The sequence below is a fragment of the Salmo salar genome, chromosome ssa01 (genome assembly GCF_905237065.1).
Source record: "Salmo salar chromosome ssa01, Ssal_v3.1, whole genome shotgun sequence".
Taxonomy (NCBI): domain Eukaryota; kingdom Metazoa; phylum Chordata; class Actinopteri; order Salmoniformes; family Salmonidae; genus Salmo; species Salmo salar.
In genome coordinates this window covers 141095340-141118777 of record NC_059442.1, presented here as the reverse complement: position 1 = coordinate 141118777, position 23438 = coordinate 141095340, and the positions used below count along the sequence as shown (strand labels likewise).

At 42.9% G+C, this 23438-nt stretch overlaps 1 protein-coding gene across 9 annotated transcripts in view; it reads left to right on the top strand.

The window, feature by feature from the left end:
* The window catches only part of LOC106565973 (regulator of G-protein signaling 3), a 202382-nt gene that overhangs the window by 166271 nt on the left and 12673 nt on the right, over positions 1 to 23438 (top strand). For 7 of the 9 annotated variants that reach the window (XM_014133716.2, XM_014133701.2, XM_014133709.2 and 4 more), the window contains one exon: positions 15043 to 15116. In XM_014133716.2, coding sequence (XP_013989191.2) covers positions 15043 to 15116 — 74 coding nt within the window. Of the gene's footprint in view, positions 1 to 15042; positions 15117 to 18357; positions 18433 to 23438 lie in introns of those variants that run through there. The other 2 variants (XR_006757932.1, XM_014133792.2) reach the window with 2 other exon arrangements.

Genomic DNA, 23438 nt, shown 5'->3' with positions numbered 1-23438 from the left:
GGCACACACCTGTCTACATAAGGTCCCACAGTTGACAGTGCATGTCAAGTAAAAAAGCCATGAGGTTGAAAGAATTGTCCACAGAGCTCTGAGACAGGATTGTGTCCAGGCACAGATCTGGGGAAGGGTACCAAAAAATGTCTGCAACATTGAAGGTCCCCAAGAACACAGTGGCCTCCATCATTCGTAAATGGAAGAAGTTTGGAACCACCAAGACTCTTCCTAGAGCTGGTCGCCCGGCCAAACTGAGCAATCGGGTGAGAAGGGCCTTGGTCAGGGATGTGACCAAAAACCCGAAGGACAACCATCTCTGCAGCACTCCACAAATCAGGCCTTTATGGTAGAGTGGCCAGACGGAAGCCACTCCTCCAGTAAAAGTAACATGACAGCCCGCTTGGAGTTTGCCAAAAGGCACCTAAAAGGTTTGGTTTGATGCAACCAAGATGGATCTCTTTGGCCTGAATGCCAAGCGTCATGTCTGGAGGAAGCCTGGCTCCATCCCTATGGTGAAGCATGGGGGTGGCAGCATCATGCTGTGGGGATGTTTTTCAGCCCAGGGACTGGGAGACTAGTTAGGATCGAGGAAAAGATGAACGGAGCAAATTACCGATAGATCTTTGATGAAAACCTGCCCCAGAGTGCACAGGACCTCAGACTGGGGTGAAGGTTCACCTTCCAACAGGATTACGACCCTAAGCATTCAACCAAGACAACACAGGATTGGCATCGGGACAAGTCTCCGAATGTCCTTGAGTGACCCAGCCAGAGCCTGGACTTGAACCCAATCGAACATCTCTTGAGAGACCTGAAAATAGCTGTGCAGCAACGCTCCCTATCGAACCTGATAGCGCTGGAGAGGATCTGCAGAGAAGCTTGTAATGTCATACCCAAGAAGAATCGAGGCTGTAATCGCTGACAAAGGTGCTTCAACAAAGTACTGAGTAAAGGGTCTGAATACTTATGTAAATGTGATATTTCTGTTTTTATTATTTTTAATAAATTAGCACAAAAAAACAACTTTGTTGTTATGGGCTATTGTGTGTAGATTGAGGCTGTAACCTAACAAAATGTGGAAAAAGTCAAGGGGTTTGAATACTTTCCGAAGGCCCTGTATATCTGAGAGAGATAAGGAAACATTATTATTTTACATCTATTTACCCCTTATTTTTGGCACTAAACAGTCTCCATATATACTTCAGCAAATTTCTTTCAACTGGTACCGGGGGACTTTCAGACAAGTCTTGTGAGGCCTGTGGGCATCCTAGAACAAAACAACCAACATATACGTGTCCGTGAGATTCTCGCCGTTCCGAGGTGTCATATTAGTGTGTAGCCCAGACACATCCAATGCAAAAAAACAGATATCTCTACCTTAAACTGACAGAATGTTTTGGGGATTTTTGTATTATGTGAATTAGAATTCCACGGGGGCGCGTACATCAACCTTAGGGGGTTAAAGAAAAGAACAAGTCGGCCATGTTGAAAAGAAAGTCAAAACTCGCCTTTATGTTGTAGTGAACGTGCACTTCATCTTCCTCCTGTCCTTCCCTTACACAATAAGGGACTCAAACTGTGCCATTGGGTTCAAATTTTAGAGCATTACGGTTCAAGTTCACTCATTGAGGTTAGCGTTTGCATTTGACCGTGTCTCTCCCTTCTCGTCTAACCTCCGCCCAAGAAAACGTCTCATGGCCTCCATTAGACCCGTTTTCTTCTATTCCCATCTTTTTTTCCATTCTTCACCAAGACCCATTGTTTCTCCCATACCCCCAGGAGAGAACTCAGAGAAGCCTTATCCTCTGCTTTTTGTCCTCCTCCCATTCCACCCTTCTCCTCTCAATGTCAGGAAACCGGGTCTAAACGGTTCACACAAACCCAAACCTGCTCAGATGGAGGAAGGGAAAGAAAGCAGGCCTGAAGGAAAGAAGGAAAAGGCCAGCCCTACATTGTCCCATGGTGAATAGTCAAGTTGTTTTTCGAAGGAGGAGAGTCGGAAGACCAATGAAAAGGAAGGAAGTGTCCTTGGGGAGGCATGAAGAAGGTCAGGCTAGGGCAGCAGGCTGTAGCAGCCGGGCAGCAGCAGGATCGAAATGCTGAATGGAGGTTAGCTATACAAAGACTAAAATGATGGAGGCCAACCCTTCACCTTGGGGGATTTACTGTGGGCTGTGCTGCAGTGTGAATTGATTGGGGTGTTTTTAGCAGCAGTGGTTTGTTTAGGTGTACTGGATGTGTGAATAAAGTTGTCTTTTGGGGGTGTTTTACTGGATGTGTGAGTACAATTTTTATTTGTGTGCACTGTATGTGTGGGTTAGTGTTTGTAAGTGCTGTGTGCGTGAATATGTACTGTACAGTCATGGCCAAAAGTTTTGAGAATGACACAAATATTAATTTCCACAAAGTTTGCTGCTTCAGTGTCTTTAGATATTTTTGTCAGATGTTACTATGGAATACTGAAGTATAATTACAAGCATTTCATAAGTGTCAAAGGCTTTTATTGACAATTACATGAAGTTGATGCAAAGAGTCAATATTTGCAGTGTTGACCCTTCTTTTTCAAGACCTCTGCAATCCGCCCTGGCATGCTGTCAATTAACGTCTGGGCCACATCCTGACTGAGGGCAGCCCATTCTTGCATAATCAATGCTTGGAGTTTGTCAGAATGAGATTAAGGTCCTGGCCATGGACCCAAAATATCGGTGTTTTGTTCCCCGAGCCACTTAGTTATCACTTTTGCCTTATGGTGTCACGTCCTGACCAGTAATAAGATTATTTGCTATTGTAGTTTGGTCAGGACGTGGCAGAGGGTATTTTGTTTATGTGTGTCGGGGTGATGGTTTATGTAGTGGGGTGTTTGATTTATTATTTCCGGGTTTTTTGGTCACTGCTATATGTTAGTCTATTTCTATGTTCTTTCTAGTTAGTCCGTTTCTATGTGTAGTTAATTGGGGTGTGGACTCTCAATTGAAGGCAGGGGTTGTCTAGTTGCCTTTGATTGAGAATCCTATATATTAGGGTGTGTTTGTGATTTGTGGGAGGTTGTTTCTTGTTTTGCTGAGTGTGCCTGACAAGACTGTTTTGTTGTTCGTGCGTTCTTCATTTTGTTGTTTTTGGTGTTCCCTTGATTTAAAATAAATGATAAGATGAGCATCCACATTCCTGCTGCGTTTTGGTCCTCCATTCCCGACGACAACCGTTACATATGGAAGGTGCTCCATCATGCTGGAAAAGGCATTGTTCGTCACCAAACTGTTCCTGGATGGTTGGGAGAAGTTGCTCTCGGAGTATGTGTTGGTACCATTCTTTATTCATGGCTGTGTTCTTAGGCAAAATTGTGAGTGAGCCCACAACCTTGTCTGAGAAGCAACCCAACACATGAATGGTCTCAGGATGCGTTATTGTTGACATGACACAGGACTGATGGTAGCGCTCACCTTATCTTCTCCGGACAAGCTTTTTTCCAGATGCCCCAGACAATTGGAAAGGGGATTCATCAGAGAAAATGACTTTACCCTAGTCCTCAGCAGTCCAATCCCTGTAGCTTTTGCAGAATATCAGTCTGTCCCTGATGTTTTTCCTGGAGAGAAGTGGCTTCTTTGCTGCCCTTCTTGACACCAGGCCATCCTCCAAAAGTCTTCGCCTCACCGTGCGTGCAGATGTACTCACACCTGCCTGCTGCCATTCCTGAGCAAGCTCTGTACTGGTGGTGCACGATCCTGCAGCTGAATCAACTTTAGGAGACGGTCCTGGCTCTTGCTGGACTTTCTTGGGCACCCTGAAACCTTCTTCACAACAATTGAACCGCTCTCCTTGAAGTTCTTGATGATCCGATAAATGGTTGATTTAGGTGCAATCTTACTGGCTGCAATATCCTTGCCTGTGAAGCCCTTTTTTTGCAAAGCAATGATGACGGCACGTGTTTCCTTGCAGGTAGCCATGGTTGACAGAGGAAGAACAATGATTCCAAGCACCACCCTCCTTTTGAAGCTTCCAGTCTGTTATTCGAACTCAATCAGTATGACAGAGTGATCTCCAGCCTTGTCCTCGTCAACACTCACACCTGTGTTAACGAGAGAATCACTGACATGATGTTAGCTGGTCCTTTTGTGGCAGGGCTGAAATGCAGTGGAAATGTTTTTGGGGGATTCAATTCATTTGCATGGCAAAGAGGGACTTTGCAATTAATTGCAATTCATCTGATCACCCTTCATAACATTCTGGAGTATATGCAAATTGCCATCATACAAACTGAGGCAGCAGACTTTGTGAAAATTAATATTTGTGTCATTCTCAAAACTTTTGGCCACGACTGTATTTCTGTGTCTGGGTGTGTAGTGTTTATTTGCTTTCACTGTTTGCGAGAAACGTGAGCACATGTGAGTGAGTGAATGTGTGTATGTACGTTCCCCTTCTCTGTTTCCTCTCATGCCATATCCCAGCTCTCTGTTATCAGGGAACAACAAGGCAGTGGTGTGACTGCCAGCTGATGTTCTGAACTACATCATGCGTGTGTCAATCAATCAAATGTTATTTGTCACATGCGCCGAATACAGCAGGAGCAGGTAGACTTTACTGTGATATGCTTGCTTACGAGCCGTTCCCAATGATGCAGAGTTAAACATAAGAAAAATATAGTAATACAAGAATGAAGCTATATACAGGGAGTACCAGTACCATATCATTGTGCAGGGATACAAGGTATTTGAAGTAGATCTGTACATAAAGGCAGGGTAAAGTGAATAGGCATCAGAATAGATAATAAGAGTCAAATAAAAAACAGAGTAGCATCAGCATGTGATGAGTGTGAAAGTATATGTGGGGGTGTGTGTGTGTTATGTCTGTGTGTGGGTTTGTGTGAGAGTGTCAGTGTAGTGTGTGAGAGTGTCAGTGTAGTGTGTGAGAGTGAGTGAGTGTATATATAGTCTTGTAAGTGTGCATAGATAGGGTCAATGCAGATAGTCTGGGTAACCATTTAATTATCTATTTAGCAATCTTATGGCTATTTAGAAGTCTTATGGCTTGGGGGGAGAAGCTGTCTCTGAGCCTGTTAGTCAGTTTGCGAGACGGTAGCACAGTGAACAGTCTATGGGTTGGGTGGCTGAAGTCTTTGCCAATTTTTTTGTGCCTTCCTCTGATACCACCAGATATAGATGTCTTGGATGGCTGCAGTCGAGGTCAGGTGCATTTGCCATGCCAATTGGTGATGCAGTGAGTCAAGATGCTCTCGATGGTGCAGCTGTAGAACTTTTTGAGAATCTGTGGGTCAATGCCAAATATTTTTAGTCTCCTGGGGGAAGAGATGCTATCTTGCCCTCTTCACAACTGTGCAGATGTGTATGGACCCTGCTAAGTCCTTAGTGATGTGGACACCAAGGAACTTGATGCTCTCGACCCGCTCCACTACAGCCTCGCCGATGTGGATGGGGGTGTGCTCTCCCCTCTTTTTCTTGTAGTCCACGATCAGCTCCTTGGTTTTTCTGACATTGAGGGAGAGGATGTTGACATTGGCACCACACTGCCATGTCTCTGAGCTCCTCCTTGTAGGTTATCTCATGGCCGTCGGTGATCAGGCCTACCACCGGCGTGTCATCAGCAAACTTGATGATGGTGTTGGAGTTGTGCGTGGCCACACAGTCGTGGGTGAACAGGGAGTACAGGAGGGGACTAAGCACACCACTGAGGGGCCCCCGTGTTGAGGGTATTAAACTCTCCTGTAATCCCTGTACTCCCGGATCCAGTTTCAGATGGAAGTGTTCAGTCCCAGGGTCCCGAGCTTGCTGATGGGCTTGGAGGTGACAATGGTGTTGAACGCTGAGCTGTAGTCTATGAACAGCATTCTCTCATAGTTCTTTCCGCTCTTGTCCAGGTGGGAAAGAGCAGTGTGAAATGAAATTGATATGTTGGGGCAGAATGCAAATTGGAGTTGGTCTAGGGTGTCTAGGATGATGGTGTTGATGTGTGTCATGACCAGCCTTTCAAAGCACTTCATACAGATGTGAGTGCTATGCGATAATAGTAATTTAGGCATGTTACCTTGGAGTTCTTGGGAACAGGGACAATGGTGGTCATCTTGAAGCATGTTGGGATTAGCCTTCCCTGTAGCTCAGTTGGTAGAGCATGGTGTTTGCAACGCCAGGGTTGTGGGTTCGATTCCCACGGGGGGCCAGCACAGAAAAAAAAAAAAAAAAAATGTATGAAATTGTATGAAATGTATGCATTCACTACTGTAAGTCGCTCTGGATAAGAGCGTCTGCTAAAAATGACTATAATAATTACAGACTGGGACAAGGAGAGATTCTAAATGTCTATCAAGACACTTGCCAGCTGGTCTGCACATGCTCTGAGAACGCTATTCTTTCTGGCCCGGTGGCCTTGCGAGTGTTTACCTGTTTCAAAGTTTTCTTCACATCGGCCACAGAGAGTGAGATCACACAGTCATCTGGACAACACGAGCTTTCATGTAAGACTCTGTGTTGTTTTCTTCAAAGTGAGCATAAAAGGCATTTAGCTCGTTTGGAGTTCTGTGTCACTGGGCATCTCATAGCTGGGTTTCCCTTTGTAGTCCATTATCAACTGCAAGCCCTCCCACATCTGACGAGTGTCGGAACCGGTGTAATAGGATTCCAACTTCCTCCTTTATCGTTCTTTTTCATGTTTTTTTGTCTCATCGGCGGTCGTAGCGTGCTTTCTTGTATGTGTCTATGTCTGAGTCCTGTTCCTTGTAAGCGGTAGCTCTAGCCTTTATCCCAGTGTGGTTACTGCCTGTAATACATGGTTTTTGGTTTGGATACGTTCATATGGTCACTGTGGGGAAGACATCTTCTATGCATTTATTGATGAAGCCCGTGACTGTGGTAAACTCCTCAATTCCAATGGGTGAATCCCGGAACATGTCCCAGTCTGTACCTGCAAAACAGTCTTGTAGCCTTGTATCTGCTTCATCAGACCACTTCCTTATTGAGTGCATCACTGGTACAGGAGGATAGAGTTGTGGAAACAGGAGGATAGAGTTGTGGTCTGATTTGCCGAAGGGAGTGCGAGGGAGTGCCTTATATGCATTTCTGTGGGTAGAATAAAAGTGGTCTAGAGTTTTAGCACCCCTTGTGGTGCAGGAGACATGTTGGTAGAATTAATTTAGCATGGTATTAAGTCCCCTGGTGTTAAAGTCTCCGCCCACAAAAAACGCTGCCTCTGGATGTGCGGTTTCTTGTTTGTTTATGCCCCATATAGTTTGTAAGTGCCAAAGTGGTGTTGGCTTGTGGTGGGATGTAGAAAGTTGTGATAATTATGGATGAGAACTCTCTTTGTAGATAAAAAGCTGTGTAGCTTACCATGAGATATTCTATATCAGGTGAGCAAAAGCTCGAGATTTCTTTCACACTGAAATCAGAGCACCAGTTGTTGTTTATGAAGACGCACAACCCTCCCCCTTTGGACTTGCCCGAGAAAGCTGTCGTTCGATCGTGTCGCTACATGGAGAAACTACTTTGTTCTATGTTCATAGATTTAGCCAGCCAAGTATCTTCAAAGCATATAATATTGTTGTTTTCTGATAGGAGACTCTCAAACGAAGCTCATCCATCTTATTCTCAAGTGACTGGACATTTGCCAATAAAACGGAGGGGTGTGTTGGTCGATTTACCCTTCGTCTCAGTCTCACCAGGACGCCAGCCCATGAAACAACAGCTGAGTCAGAGTCGGAATTGTTGTTGAAATCGAAGTTAGTAACTGTCGATCTGATGTCCAAAGTGCTAGGCGGTCAAATGTGATAATAGCATTACCGATGTATTTTTTTTCTCAATAAACCTAAAAAAGTCACTAAATAGCAAAGTCAGTTTGGAACTCGTAAGATGTCGACCTTCCCTGTTAGTGCCATCTTGTGTGTATGTGATGTGTTCATAAATGAGTGTGGGTATGTACAGTTGAAGTCGGAAGTTTACATACACTTAGGTTGGAGTCATTAAGACCTGTTTTTCAACCACTCCACAAATTTCTTGTTAACAAACTATAGTTTTGGCAAGTCGGTTAGTACATATACTTTGTGCATGACACAAGTAATTTTTCCAACAATTGTTTACAGACAGATTATTTCACTTATAATTCACTGTATCACAATTCCGGTGGGTCAGAAGTTTACATACACTAAGTTGACTGTGCCTTTAAACAGCTTGGAACATTCCAGAAAAGGATGTCATGGCTTTAGAAGCTTCTGATAGGCTAATTGACATAATTTGAGTCAATTGGAATTGTACCTGTGGATGTATTTCAAGACCTACCTTCAAACTCAGTGCCTCTTTGCTTGACATCATGGGAAAATCAAAAGAAATCAGCCAAGACCTCAGAGAAAAAAATGTAGACCTCCACAAGTCTGGTTCATCCTTGGGAGCAATTTCCAAACACCTGAAGTACCATGTTCATGTGTACAAACAATAGTACGCAAGTATAAACATCATGGGTTCATGCAGCCGTCATACCACTCAGGAAGGAGACGTGTTTCTGTCTCCTAGAGATGAACATTCTTTGGTGTGAAAAGTGCAAATCAATCCCAGAACAACAGCAAAGGACTTTGTGAAGATGCTGGAGGAAACAGGTACAAAAGTATCTATATCCACAGTAAAACGAGTCCTATATCGACATAACCTGAAAGGCCGCTCAGCAAAGATGAAGCCACTATTCCAAAACCACCATAAAAAAAGCCAGTTTGCAACTGCACATGGGGACAAAGATCGTACTTTTTGGAGAAATGTCCTCTGGTCTGATGAAACAAAAATAGAACTGTTTGGCCATAATGACCATCGTTATGTTTGGAGGAAAAAGGGGGAGGCTTGCAAGCCGAAGAACACCATCCCAACCGTGAAGCACGGGGGTGGCAGCATCATGTTGTGGGGGTGCTTTGCTGTAGGAGGGACTGGTGCACTTCACAAAATAGATGGCATCATGAGGAGGGAAAACTATGTGGATATTTTGAAGCAACATCTCAAGACATCAGTCGGGAAGTTAAAGCTTGGTCGCAAAGGGGTCTTCCAAATGGACAGTGACCCCAAGCATACTTCCAAAGTTGTGGCACAATGGCTTAAGGACAACAAAGTCAAGGTATTGGAGTGGCCATCACAAAGCCCTGACCTCAATCCTATAGAAAATGTGTGGGAAGAACTGAAAAAGCGTGTGCGAGCAAGGAGGCCTACAAACCTGACTCAGTTACACCAGCTCTGTCAGGAGGCATGGGACAAAATTCACTCAACTTATTGTGGGAACGTTGTTGAAGGATACACAAAACATTTCATCCAAGTTTAACAATTTAAAGGCAATGCTACCAAATACTAAGTGAGTATATGTAAATGTTTGACCCACTGGGAATGCGATGAAATAAATAAAAGCTGAAATAAATCATTCTCTCTACTATTATTCTGACATTTCACATTCATAAAATAAAGTGGTGATCCTATCTGACCTAAGACAGGGAATTTTTACTAGAATTAAATGTCAGGAATTGTGAAAAACTGAGTTGAAATGTATTTGGCTAAGGTGTATGTAAACTTCCGACTTCAGCTGTATATGCATTGTTTGCGACCGATCAGCCCCCCATCGACCCAACCCATCAGACCTCTTGCCCACAGCCCTTAAGTGTGTTTCTGGCTCTAAGCCCCTTGGCCTGGAGGTGCAGGCCCACTGGTGTCTGTCCTCAGTGGAGCACGTGAGAGTTTGTTTCTGCTGTGGACCACTGCTGTGTAGACATTGGGGCTCAGGGTTACAGTATATATAGTGGATCTGGCCCTGCTGTTGTTCCTCTGTCCTGAGCAGACTGCTATGCCACTGTGTGAGGGGTTGGGGAGGGGTTCAGGCTTCACAGACTTCAGAAATGAAAGTGATGGAGAACGCCAGAGATTCACTATTTTAACACTTTAACATGAACAATTGATCACTTATTCCAATTGTTATACCTGTATTTCAATCTTAAAACCAATACTTTCATTGTTTGCATATGGTTAATTTCTTCTTATGTCATATAAAACATTATTATGTAGTAGGCATTCAGGTTATACGTAGGTATGTGCGACAAAGGTTAAATACAGTGCAATCAGAAAGTATTCAGACGATTGGATATTTTCCACATTTTGTTACGTTACAGCCTTATTCTAAAATGGATTAAATAATATTTTTCCTCATCAATCTACACACAAAACCCCATAATGACAGTGAAAATATTTTTTGCAAATGTAAAAAGATAAATACCTTATTTACATAAGTATTCAGACCCTTTGCTATGACACTCGAAATTGAGCTCAGGTGCATCTTGTTTCCATTAATCATCCTTGAGATGTTTCTACAACTTGATTAGAGTCCACCTGTGGTAAATTTAATTGATTGGACATGATTTGGACAGGCACACACCAGTCAATATATGGTCCCACTGTTAACAATGCATGTCAGAGCAAAAACCAAGCCATGAGGTCGAAGGAATTGCCGTAGAGCTCCGAGACAGGATTGTGTCGAGGCACAGATCTGGGGAAGAGTACAAAAACAATGTCTGCAGCATTGAAGGTCCCCAAGAACACAGTGGCCTCCATCATTCTTAAATGGAAGAAGTTTGCAACCACCAAGACAATTCCTCTTCCAAACTGAGTGATCGGGGGAGAAGGGCCTTGGTCAAGGAGGTGACCAAGAACCCAATTGTCACTCTGACAGAGCTCCAGAGTTCCTCTCTGGAGATGGGAGAACCTTCCAGTCGGACAAACATCTCTGCAGCACTTCACCAATCAGGCCTTTATGGTAGAGTGGTCAGACAGAAGTGGCTCCTCAGTAAAAGGCACATGACAGCCCAATTGGAGTTTACCAAAAGTCACCTAAAGGACTCTTAGACCATGAGAAACAAGATTCTCTGGTCTGATGAAACCAAGATTGAACTCTTTGGCCTGAATGCCAAGTGTCAGGCCTGGATGCAACCTGGCACCATCCCTACGGTGAAGCATGGGGATGGCAGCATCATGCTGTGGGGATGTTTTTCAGCGGCAGGGACTGGGAGACTAGTCAGGATCAAGGGAAAGATGAACGGAGCAAAGTACAGAGTGCTCAGGACCTCAGACTGGGCTTACATTCCAACAGGACAAGGACCCTAAGCATACAACCAAGACAACACAGGAGTGGCTTTGAGACAAGTCTCTGAATATCCTTGAGTGGCCCAGCCAGAGCCCGGACTTGAAACGGATCGAACAACTTTGGAGCTACCTGAAAATAGATGTGCACCAATGCTCCCCATCTAACCTGACAGAGCTTGAGAGGATCTGCAGAAAAGAATGGGAGAAACTCCACAAATGCAGGTGTGCCAAGCTTGTAGCGTCATACCTAAGACTCGAGGCTGTAATCGCTGCCAAAGGTGCTTCAACACTGAGTTCTGGGTAAAGGGTCTGAATACTTATGTAAATGTGATCTTTCAGTTGTTGTTTTTTTTATACATTTTCTTTGTCATTATGGGGTATTGTGAGTGTGGATTGATGAGGGAAAAAAGCTTTTTAATCCATTTTAGAATAAGGCTGTAACGTAACAAAATGTGATAAAAGTCAAGAGGTCTGAGTACTTTCCGAATGTACTGTATACAGTATCTTATCACCCGTGATACAAGTCAGTATTTGACGTCCATCCATGTCTGAAGACGTTGGGAGATTATGTGGAACCCAGCCACTAGGGGCAACAGTGAACGCAGTTAACTTGATTTTGGTTTTGCTAGGACATGGTGGATGGGCTTAAGCATCTGCCTCTGATTTCAAAAGTTGCAAGTTTGAATCCAGCAATAGAACGTTTTTGATATTTTTGTAATCCTATCCCAAACCTTAACACTTACCTTAAAAATGTACAGTTAATGCCTAAACTTATCCTTAAACAGTCTGTAATTTGACATTTGGAACAACTTCGAAGTTTGATGTTTGAGCAACATGGATGAACATCTAAATCTGACATGAGAATGTGAGGGCTGGTAGTTTAACATGCTATTGTATTTACTCTGTCTATAGCTATTCAGTCAGTAAGTAGTTTTAGGTTATGTTGCTATGTTCCTCTTATGAAAAACAACGCACCTTCAAGGCAGCAAGAAATTACAGCCCTAAACTAGGTCTGCATCACGTCACCAGACAGCATCCTACATTCCGTGAAAAATTCCCCTTTATCATCAGGGTACAGGAAGTTCGGAAAATTGGAAAGCTCTGTTCTTATGATAACAAATTATTATGTTACATGTAGTAGGAAACCCATAAACATTCCCTTTAAGAGACACAATAGAAGGGAGTCCATGTGTTCCTGTAGGTTGTAATGGGTCTTAATTGCAGTTGGAGGGTTGTTTCAAAGCGTCACATGAGCCTGGCGTTGAGTGCTTTATGGTATGAAGGGGCCTGTAACATGAGGACCTCCTCTCAATGGCTAGAACCTCATCGTGTGTCTTCATTTGGAGATCCCCGCTGAAGACTATAGCGTGTGTGTGTGTGTGTGTGTGTGTGTGTGTGTGTGTGTGTGTGTGTGTGTGTGTGTGTGTGAGAGAAAGGCAGGCGGACAGATGCAAACCATATTCCCCTGTGTCTGTGGTCAGTAATGTGGAGTTATGACCTCTGGATTAGCTATTCCTACAGTAAACCCTGTCGGTAAATAGCAGGAGGCCTGGGCTGGCCTGACTTCCCCTCATCCTCTCTGGTTACTGGGGCAAAGCCTGGCAGACAGCTCCCAGGGGTTTGGGGCACCCTGGTTCTCATGTTCCCACACTAAGATTGAACACTTTATTTTGATGTTGCTGCTGACCCTACTGACCTCAATGGGATCTGGTCGTTGCACAAGTGTGTGTGTGTGTGTGTGTGTGTGTGTGTGTGTGTGTGTGTGTGTGTGTGTGTGTGTGTGTGTGTGTGTGTATGTTTGTCAGCCTTGAGCGTCTGGGGCTTGGAGGTGGACAGGAGGCTACTAATGACCTACACAGACATACACATGTACATTGAACAAAAATATAAACGCAACAATTTCAACAATTTTACTGAGTTACAGTTCATACAGTATGAGGAAATCAGTCAATTGAAATAAATGAATCTGGGCCTAATCTATGGATTTCACGACAGGGAATATAGATATACATCTGTTGATCGCAGATACCTTATAAAAAATGGGCCTCACAATGGGCCTCAGGATCTCGCAACGGTATTTCTGTGCATTCAAATTGCCTTCAATAAATGCAATGGTGATCGTTGTCCGTAGTTTATGCCTGCCAATACCATAACCCCACCGCAACCTTGGGAAACTCTGTTCACAATGTTGACATCAGCAAACCACTCACCCCCTCGACGCCATACAAGTGGTCTGCAGTTGTGAGTCCGTTTGGACGTGTTGCCAAATTCTCTAAAACAACGTTGGAGGTGGCTTATGGTAGAGAAATTAACATTAAATTCTCTGGCAACAGCTCTGGTGGACATTCCTGCATAAGCATGCCAATTGTACGCTCCCTCAACTTGAGATATCTGAGGCAATGTGTTGGGTGACAAAGTGCACATTTTAGAGTAGCCTTTCATTGTCCCCAGCACAAAGTGCACCTGTGTAATGATCATGTTGTTTAATCAGCTTCTTGATATGCCACACCCGTCAGGTGAATGGATTATCTTAGCAAAGGACAAATGCTCACTAACAGGGATGCAAAGAAATTTGTGCTCCAAATTTTTGATTAATATGTGTTTTGTGCGTATGGAAAATATCTGGGGCTTTTTATTTCAGCTCATGAAACATGGGACCAACACTTTACATGTCGCGTTTATATTTTTGTTCAGTTTAGATACATACACTGAGCTTAGGGGAGCCAGTCATACAGCAGTTTCTCATTGTCTGTAATCATACTTTAGGCCAGAGTAGTTAGTACTTGTGTCATTTTCTGTGTACGCAGATAACGTTAATCTTTAGATGCTAGTTTACAGCATCTGTTGTTTTGGTAGGCATCCCAGTAGCTCTACTTTCAGTCACACCTTTAGCAGTGTCAAGGGAACTCGCCAGCTCAGTATCTGAACTCTGGCTATGATCAAAACACTACACAGGGTACAAGCAAACAGATTATGTGTGCTTTAGACTGGGATTTGTTGAATAGGTGGATAGGAGGCATTACAGCTTCAGTTTGACTTTGATTTTGTTTTAACATGGCACTGACCTCGACTATGTACACAACTCTTGGTTCAATAGCACAATTAAGTGCTTTTTAAGTCAGTGTCTGTGCTGTTATTCTCATTTGTCACTTTGAGACACAGGCAGAGGAAAGCAACTACTGTACCTAATGTATGGGGAAATGGGTTCCCAATGAGACCATTGCAGAGAGAAGCACTTGTTTCTCTGCTTTTCAATTGTTTCAGTGCAATAACAGCCACACACACACACACACACACACACACACACACACACACACACACACACACACACACACACACACACACACACACACACACACAGAAATCTCCACCTCCCCCAGGACAGTTTCGGACCAGCAGATTACCGGAGAATGACCCCTTCATCCACTCCTCCCCCTCTTTTCTTTCTCAGCCAATCAGAGACAGAGGGACTCAGGAAGTGTAATGTGACACTGGAGCCTATAGGCTTAGGCTTAGGCTTAATTGGGGCCAGGGCTACCAGACTGCTGTCACACTCTTTTCACACACAAACTCACACACAAACACAACTTGGCTCTCTCACACATACTCACACATACACAGCGTAGGCCACCCTCACTCACTCACACACACACATGCATTCACTCTCGGTCAGCCACACATTCACACACAGAGACAGGCCAGGAGGCGGTAGGAGTATGTGCTGAGGTGCTGTTGAGAATTAGCCAGAGAGGGGGCTGGCTGTGTGTGTTACAGACTGGACTAGATACCCTTTACCTCTATCACACTGCATACTTAAGCCTAGGAGATAGTGGCACAGGAGGGACTAGTGGCTTTAGGGGCCCAGTGTGAGGCTCTAGGGGCCCATCTCTACTGTGACTGGGGAGACTGGATGATGCAGTGTGTGCTCTCCCTACTCTCCCTTCAGCTCAGTGCCGGATCCCCATGCAGCTGTGACGTTGGCCCCGACGGGTCCAAGAAGTCTAAGAAATCCAAGAACCTGTAAGTAACCAAACAACCTTTGATTTACTGTTTCCTGTCTTTGTTTTTTACCCTCTCTCTTCTCATCTTTGTAGTTAATATTGAGAATGTCTTTGTGTTGTGAATGGGGAATCCCATGTCATGTGTTCTAGCAGTGCAGACATTTGGTCAAACTAGCATTAGTAATGCTGCTTTATGGAGTTTCCCTATTTTACGTAAATTGGATCCATGAACACTGTTGAATAAGAGAATGTCTCAAAAATGTGGGATTCTTTTGTTTCCCATTCTTGGCTGTGGCTGCTATGAACTCTAAATACACAGTTTCATTTGCTGTAGCTCTATTATGCTAACCTTTATAATCCAAAGATAAAGAGTTTTTTGTTCATTGTAGGAGTAGTGTGGCGTAATGCAATAATTGTTTTTCTTATACTGCACATGGATGACCTTGCAGCATACAGTACAGTGTCTCCTCATGTCAATGTCTTTAGCCTTAATTCTATGGCCTCATGGCAATCAAACATGGCTGAAGCCACAAGCCCATACTTGCCATTCACTCTCCCACAGACTTTTAACAGAGGTGTCAGATCTAGGGATAGGCATTTGAAATTATTTCACAATTTGAATAATAGAATCAATATCTATCCAGCTAGTCGAAATACAAGTGTTTTAAAGAAACATTCTTTTTTTTTCAACTTCAATGGGGAGTCGGGACTCAGGAGAGGTGGTGTAATCTGTTGTTTCAGCACAGGTAGGCTGTTCATATTTAAACAGCCTACCTGTTGGGAGACCATTGTAGCCTACTGCTTCTCATTTTAGCCAACTTAATTCTGTAATTGTAAATCCATTTGCATTGATTAGAAATCTCCCACTTCACATGCGACACATGGAGCCTCTGACGGTGCTGCTGCTTCGATTGACTGACAATAACAAGCTACATGTGAAAAGTGTCTAGGGTACCGGTATGTCTTTTTTATGGGTGGCACGCATAAAAACTGTCATAAAACTGTTGTTTAATTGAAATGTTTAATGTCATGTTCTATCATTGTATGTTTCAATGTCACATAGGTCATTTAATTTTAGACAAGCGTTCTCAATAAAATAGCTAACGGCCTGTTTTGAATTAGATGTAAAATGGTGCGTGTGCAGTGCATTCGTAAAGTATTCAGACCCTTTGTCTTTTTCCAAATTTTGTTAAGTTACAGCCTTATTCGAAAACAGATTATATAGCTATTTTTCCTCATCAATCTACACACAATACCCCATAATAACATTTTTGCAAATGTATTAAAAATTCAAAACGGAAATATCCCATTTACATAAGTATTCAGACTCTTTACTCAGTACTTGGTTGAAGCACCTTTGGCAGCGATTACAGCCTTGAGTCTTCTTGGGTAGGACGCTACAAGCTTGGCACACCTGTATTTGGGGAGTTTCACACATTCTTCTCTGCAGATTCTCTCAAGCTCTGTCAGGTTGGATGGGGAGCGTTGCTGCACAGCTATTTTCAGTTCTCTCCAGAGATTATCAATCAGGTTCAAGTCCGGGCTCTGGCTGGGCCACTCAAAGACATTCAGAGACTTGTCCCGAAGTGATCGTTGGGTTCTTGGTCACCTCCCTGACCAAGGCCCTTCTCTCCCAATTGCTCAGTTTGGCCTAGGAAGATTGCTCAGTCAGCTCTAGGAAGAGTCTTGGTGGTTTCAAACTTCTTCCATTTAAGAATAATGGAGGCCACGGTGTTCTTGGGGACCTTCATTGCTGCAGAAATCTTTTGGTACCCTTCCCCTGATCTGTGCTGCGACACAATCCTGTCTCGGAGCTCTACGGACAATTCCTTCAACCTCATGGATTGGTTTTTGCTCTGACATGCACTGTCAACTGTGGGACCTTATATACAGTAGACAGGTGTGTGCCTGTCCAAATCATGTCCAATCAATTTACCACAGGTGGACTCCAATCAAGTTGTAGAAACATCTCAAGGATGATCAATGGAAACAGGCTCCACCTGAGCTCTGAATACTTATGTAAATAAGGTATTTCTGCTTTTCTGTATTATATTTGCAAAAAATTATAGAAACCTGTTTTCACCTTGCCATTATTGGGTATTGTGTGTAGATTGATGAGGGGAAACAACTATTTTATCATTTTTAGAATAAGGCTGTAACGTAACAAAATGTGTAAAAAGTCAAGGGGTCTGAATACTTTCCGAATGCACTATATGTGTTGTCAAATGTGTGTGTTGACGGGGATTCCTGTTCCGTTATCGCCTCAGTGATTCATCAGCTGTTGATTGAGCCTTCTTCACACTATCACATGGAGATGAAAGGAGAATTCACAGCCAGAGGACAATGTCCATTTAAAGTGGCTGCTCAGCCTGAATGCTGATAGCTACTCAGCAAATCAACAGCTGATGAAAATTGAAATCAGAAGCGTCAAAAGCCACATTTTAGCATAATCATTAAGTAAATACAATATGTATTTTCAGTTTAGATGTTAATGACGTGTCACTACTTGACATATGTTTTTGAGTTTACATTCAGATAAAGGTGACGCCCCTAGGCCATGTGTGGGTTTACCTGTCATGATCCCCCCTCCCCCTCACAATGGTATCCCTCGCCACTTTTTGAATGCCCCTGGATAGTCTGTTTATAGAGCTGAGAGTCTGAGAATGTAAATGTGCAGTTGTTGAGAGGGATGTACCACACCTCCTATGAGGAGTGAGTGAGTTTGCGTGCGTGCGTGTGCGTGTGCTGTGTGTGTGTGTGTGTGTGTGTGTGTGTGTGTGTGTGTGTGTGTGTGTGTGTGACTAAAGTGTCTGTTTCCAAGTCCTTAAGTGTCACCTCAATGTCACACTTCCTCTGAAGTGAGTCTACAGATGTAGGATCTTAATTTGAGCCAGATTGCTATAGTAGGAAAATAACCCTGCAGCATCAGGAAATGTGAATTATAATTAATGGACCTTTTTGTAAGTGTTGATACATTTTTCAATAGGGCAAATCAAGCCTGAAATGTCAAAGTGGAAATTACAGAATTTAGAAGCCTTTTTAAAACTCAAATACATTACAAGTTTGCATTTCTTGCATTGCAGGAAAAGTCTCAGCAACAAAAGACGGATCAATTTAAATCCTACATATGTACATGTTGAGTGGATGTGTATTGTTGTCTTCTCTTGGAGGTTTTTCCGATTAGAATTTTCTGTCTAGTCTCAATTGAGCATAATGTGACTGACCCAATTCCAATGTATGTTCTCGATATTTACACCTAGTTAATAGGGATAGCGGGACACCAGTCGGGACACCAGTCGACAACATCCGGTGAAATTGGAGGGTGCGCAATTCAAGTAAATAATCTTAATATTAAACATTCATGAACATTCAAGTATCTTATATCATTTTAAAGCTTAAATTCTTGTTAATCTAACTGCATTGTCTGATTTCGAAAAGGCTTTACGGCGAAAGCATACCATGCGATTATCTGAGGACGGCACCCCACATCAACATGTTTTTCAACCAGCACAGGCTTCATAAAGTCACAAATAGCGATTTATTAAATCACTTACTTTTGAAGATCTTTCTCTGTTTGCAATCCCAAGGGTCCCAGCTACAACATGAATGGTCATTTTGTTAGATAAAATCCTTCTTTATATCCCAAAAAGTCCTAAAAGCTACCGCTAAACTTTGTCCAAACAAGTCAAACAACGTTTCTTTTTAATCCTCAGGTACACTAAAATGAAAAATAAACTATAATAATAGGAAAGGAAAATGAGTAAGTGTGCGCCCTCTCCCTTGCGCGCCGAAAGATAAAAACAAGCCTGAAACCTTGAATAAAGACTGTTGACATCTAGTGGAAGCCATAGGAATTGCAATGTGGGAGACAGATTTACATAGAAACAATAGGTTCCCATTATAAGAGCCTGGGAGCTCAAAAAAAAGAAATGTTCCAGTTGGATTTTCTTCGGATTTTCGCCTGCCATATCTATTCTGCTATTGTCTCAGACATTATTTTAACAGTTATAGAAACTTCCAAGTGTTTTCTATCCAATACTACCAATTATATGCATATCATGGCTTCTGGGCCTGAGTAACAGGCAGTTTACTTTGGGCATCTCAATTCAGGAAACTAGATTCTATCCCAGAGAGGTTTTAAAGAAACATACCACTCAAAAATCTACAGACTTACGAAACAAATACCAAAATATTGTTTTTGAGTGGTATTTTCCTTTAGCACTCACACATACACAGACGCCCAATTATGGAACACACACACACACACACACACACACACACACACACACACACACACACACACACACACACACACACACACACACACACACACACACACACACACTGAGTCACTGAAACACACCAGAGCTCTAACATCAAAGACCTTGTAGCTAAGTGCTTGTGTTGCTACCGCATCCATCCCCCTGGTGATACAGTACCTGTGTATGCTGTCTCGGGAATCTGGTCCTCTCTACAGGCTGATACCCCAGCCTATTCACTGTGAGATGGAGCTCCAGGAAGTTAAAACGTGACATGCCAGATGTGGGGAATAATCATCTAAAACAGTATATGCAGTCACTTACACCATCAGGCATATGTGCGTTACAGCGCTGCGGGTTACAAGAACGTAAAATAGAGTTGTTGCTTTTGAGTAATTTCCCAAAAGCATAGGTAGGGAGGATATTGCTGAACCTGGGGATTGACGTGTACAACGGTTGGATTACAATTTAATTGCGTTTGGTTGGGGTTACAGGAGTATTTCCTTTAGGGTAATCACATTTATATCTCTTACATGTTTCCAGTTAGTGTGTGCTACATATACTACCTTGATTAAGCACTTTGCTCAAGATGAATCTACAATGTCCTTTATTCGAACCCGTGACAATCTACTGAGTTACTCAACTATGTAGCTGTAAACTGCACCTGTCCCTACTACCCCATTACCTCTTCTTTAACAGGTATTCTTTTTCTCTCCTTTTCTCATCCATCCATCAGATTTCACTCTCTCCATTGTTTTCTTTTACCAGGAGACTGAGTTCAGTCTGAAACCTGAAGCCTTGTCTTTGTAAATCATGCCCCTTCTTTCCCCCCTGGCTCTGTCTTTCATCCCTCCCCCCTTCCTTGGTGAAGACCTCTCAACCTTCCCTCTGGGCCTCCGTATGTGTCTTGAGCCTTTCCAGACTTAATCTCCTCATGATCTTACTCCTGGTCCAATCACCAAAGAGTGTATACGCTATGCAACCTTCAGTCTTCTCAGAGGCCCCCCATACATACGTAGGAGGCCAGGTCAGGATACAAAGCTGTAGATCATTCCTGTGGCTCAAAGACCCCCGAAAGGCAGTCATTTACCGTGTGTGTGTACTTGGATGGAGTCAGATTTTTTTGAGCAATGCACGCCTTTTGGTAACATGGTCTGTGTTTTTTTTATTGTCTTCTCATTTGGGGTGAAAGCAAGGAAGAGTCGTCATCCCTTGCTAGCAGTAGCTAACTGACTTGAGCCTGACAAAAACATAGCAAGTTAGCTAGCCTTTAGTTTTCCACACATCCATGTGAAACAATCAGATTTATAATTAAATAATATGCCCTAGCAATATTGTTATACTTGCCAGTGTGACTTACAGTATTATCCCAGTTTAATATGCTGCTTCAATGTGTTCAGTTCCATCAGATAAAAATAGAACTTCATATCAGGAGAAGGCACATGGCTACCAGCATTTTTACAATTTTACTCCTCAACAAAATACCTTTCATTGTTTAAACAGTCGCTGAGATTATATTTAGTTATCAATGCAAAATTCTACTTTAAATGCACAGCAGCCTATGGCAAGAAAAAATTATGTGAACCCTTTGGAATTACCTGGATTTCTGCATAAATTTGACATAAAATTTGATCTGATCTTCGTCTAAGTCACAACAATAGACAAACACAGTGTGCTTAAACTAATAACACACAAATTATTGTATTTTTCTTGTCTATATTGAATACATAATTTAAACATTCACAGTGTAGGTTGGAAAAAGTATGTGAACCCCTAGGCTAATGACTTCTCCAAAAGCTAATTGGAGTCAGGAGTCAACTAAACTGGAGTCGAATCAATGAGACGAGAATGGAGAATTTGGTTAGAGCTGCCCTGCCCCATAAAAAACAAAGTTTGAGTTTGCTATTCACAAGAAGCATTGCCTGAGAAGAACCATGCCTCGAACAAAAGAGATCTCAGAAGACCTACGATTAAGAATTGTTGCCTTGCATAAAGCTGGAAAGGGTTACAAAAGTAGTCAGTCCACGGTAAGACAAATTGTCTATAAATGGAGAAATTTCAGCACTGTTGCTACTCTCCCTAGGAGTGGCCGTCCTGCAAAGATGACTGCAAGAGCACAGCGCAGAATGCTCAATGAGGTTAAGAAGAATCCTAGTGTCTGCTAAAGACTTCCAAAAATCTCTGGAAGATGCTAACATCTCTGTTGACGAGTCTACAATACCTAAAACACTAAACAAGAATGGTGTACATGGGAGGACACCACGGAAGAAGCCACTGCTGTCCAAAACAAACATTGCTGTACGTCTGAAGTTTGCAAAAGAGCACCTGGATGTTCCACAGCGCTACTGGCAAAATATTCTGTGGACAGATGAAACTAAATTTGTCATTTGGAAGGAACACACAACACTATGTGTGGAGAAAAAAATGCACAGCACACCAACATCAAAACCTCATCCCAACTGTGAACTATGGTGGAGGGAGCATCATGGTTTGGGGCTGCTTTGTTGCCTCAGGGACTGGACAACTTGATATCATCGACGGGAAAATGAATTCCCAAGTTTATCAGGACATTTTGCAGGAGGATGTAAGGCTATCTTTCCGCCAATTGAAACTCAACAGAAGTTAGGTGTTGCAACAGGACAACAACCCAAAACACAGAAGTAAATCAACAACAGAATGTCTTGAACAGAAGAAAATATGCCTTCTGGAGTGGCCCAGTCAGTCCTGACCTCAACCCAATTGAGATGCTGTGGCATGACCTCAAGAGAGACGTTCACACCAGACATCCCAAGACTATTGTGGAAGTGAAACAGTTTGTAAAGAGAAACGGTTCAAAATTCCTCCTGACCGTTGTGCAGGTCTGATCCACAACTACAGAAAACGTTTGGTTGAATTTATTGCTGCCAAAGGAGGGTCAACCTGTTACTAAATCCAAGGGTTCACATACTTTCCCAACTTGCACTGTGAATGTTTACACGGTGTGTTCAATTGAGACATGAACAATTATAATTGTCTCTGTGTTATTAGTTTAAGCAGACTGTGTTTGTCTATTGTTGTGAGTTAGATTAAGATCAGATAACATTTTATGACCAATTTATGCAGATGTCCAGGTAATTCTAAAGGGTTCACATACTTTTTTCCAAGCAACAGCTTCATTGCCTCCACAATACTGCCCCCAAAACAGCATAATGAACTTTCCCTAGAGTCACAGATTTGGAGCTGTGCAAAAATCTGTTGATATAGCAACACTGTGATGTAAGCAGGACTATGTTCTACAAGGAGCCGCCCATTTTGTGATATGCGTAGGTCTGTAGACCCCTTAAGCCCCATGTTTAACACACATTTCCACTTACGTACGTAGGGAGAAAATCAACACATGAGATTGTTAGGAAAACTATGCAATATGGGCTCAATGCGACTGCAACTTGATGTTTTGCATAAATTGTGCATTGATGTTGCTGGACATGTTTGAGTTGTGCATTCGTATCTCACATTCCAAATCGACCGGTCCTGAGTAGGAATAAACCAGTAACTCCTTGTGGAATGGAAAACAGTTGCAACAATGTTTACTGGTATTTAATACTCTGCTATTCAAGACTATAATGGACATTAAGCTTGGACTGTTAATTAGCTAATAAGTATTAATGAATAGTCCTGGGTAAGGGCTAACTGGTGACTGTGGCCTTAGTGTCTGCTTTGAGGTGGTTGTTGTAGCTCGCACCGGTTGACCGTGCTAGATAATGGCCAGTAGGGGATTATAAGTGGGGAGGGAGCAGAAGTCATCAGTCATACTGTACCTGTGTTAAGTTTACGCAGTGGTGACACCCGGTTTTTGGATGGCCTATAGCGAGAGTCTGTTGTAGCCGAAACGTTAGGAGCCTCCGGAAGCAGAATGTGTAGGTTTTTGAAGAGCATATTTGATTGAATTCCAGACAAAGTTTGTAAGAGGGAACCTGAGTTTAATGCTGAGTAGGTATGGCCTTTATCCAGACAGGCTACTAGACAGGCCACTCTCTCTCCTCACCTAGCCCCCTCTCCCTCTTTCTCTCCTTCCCTCCTCTCCATACACACACACTTACACA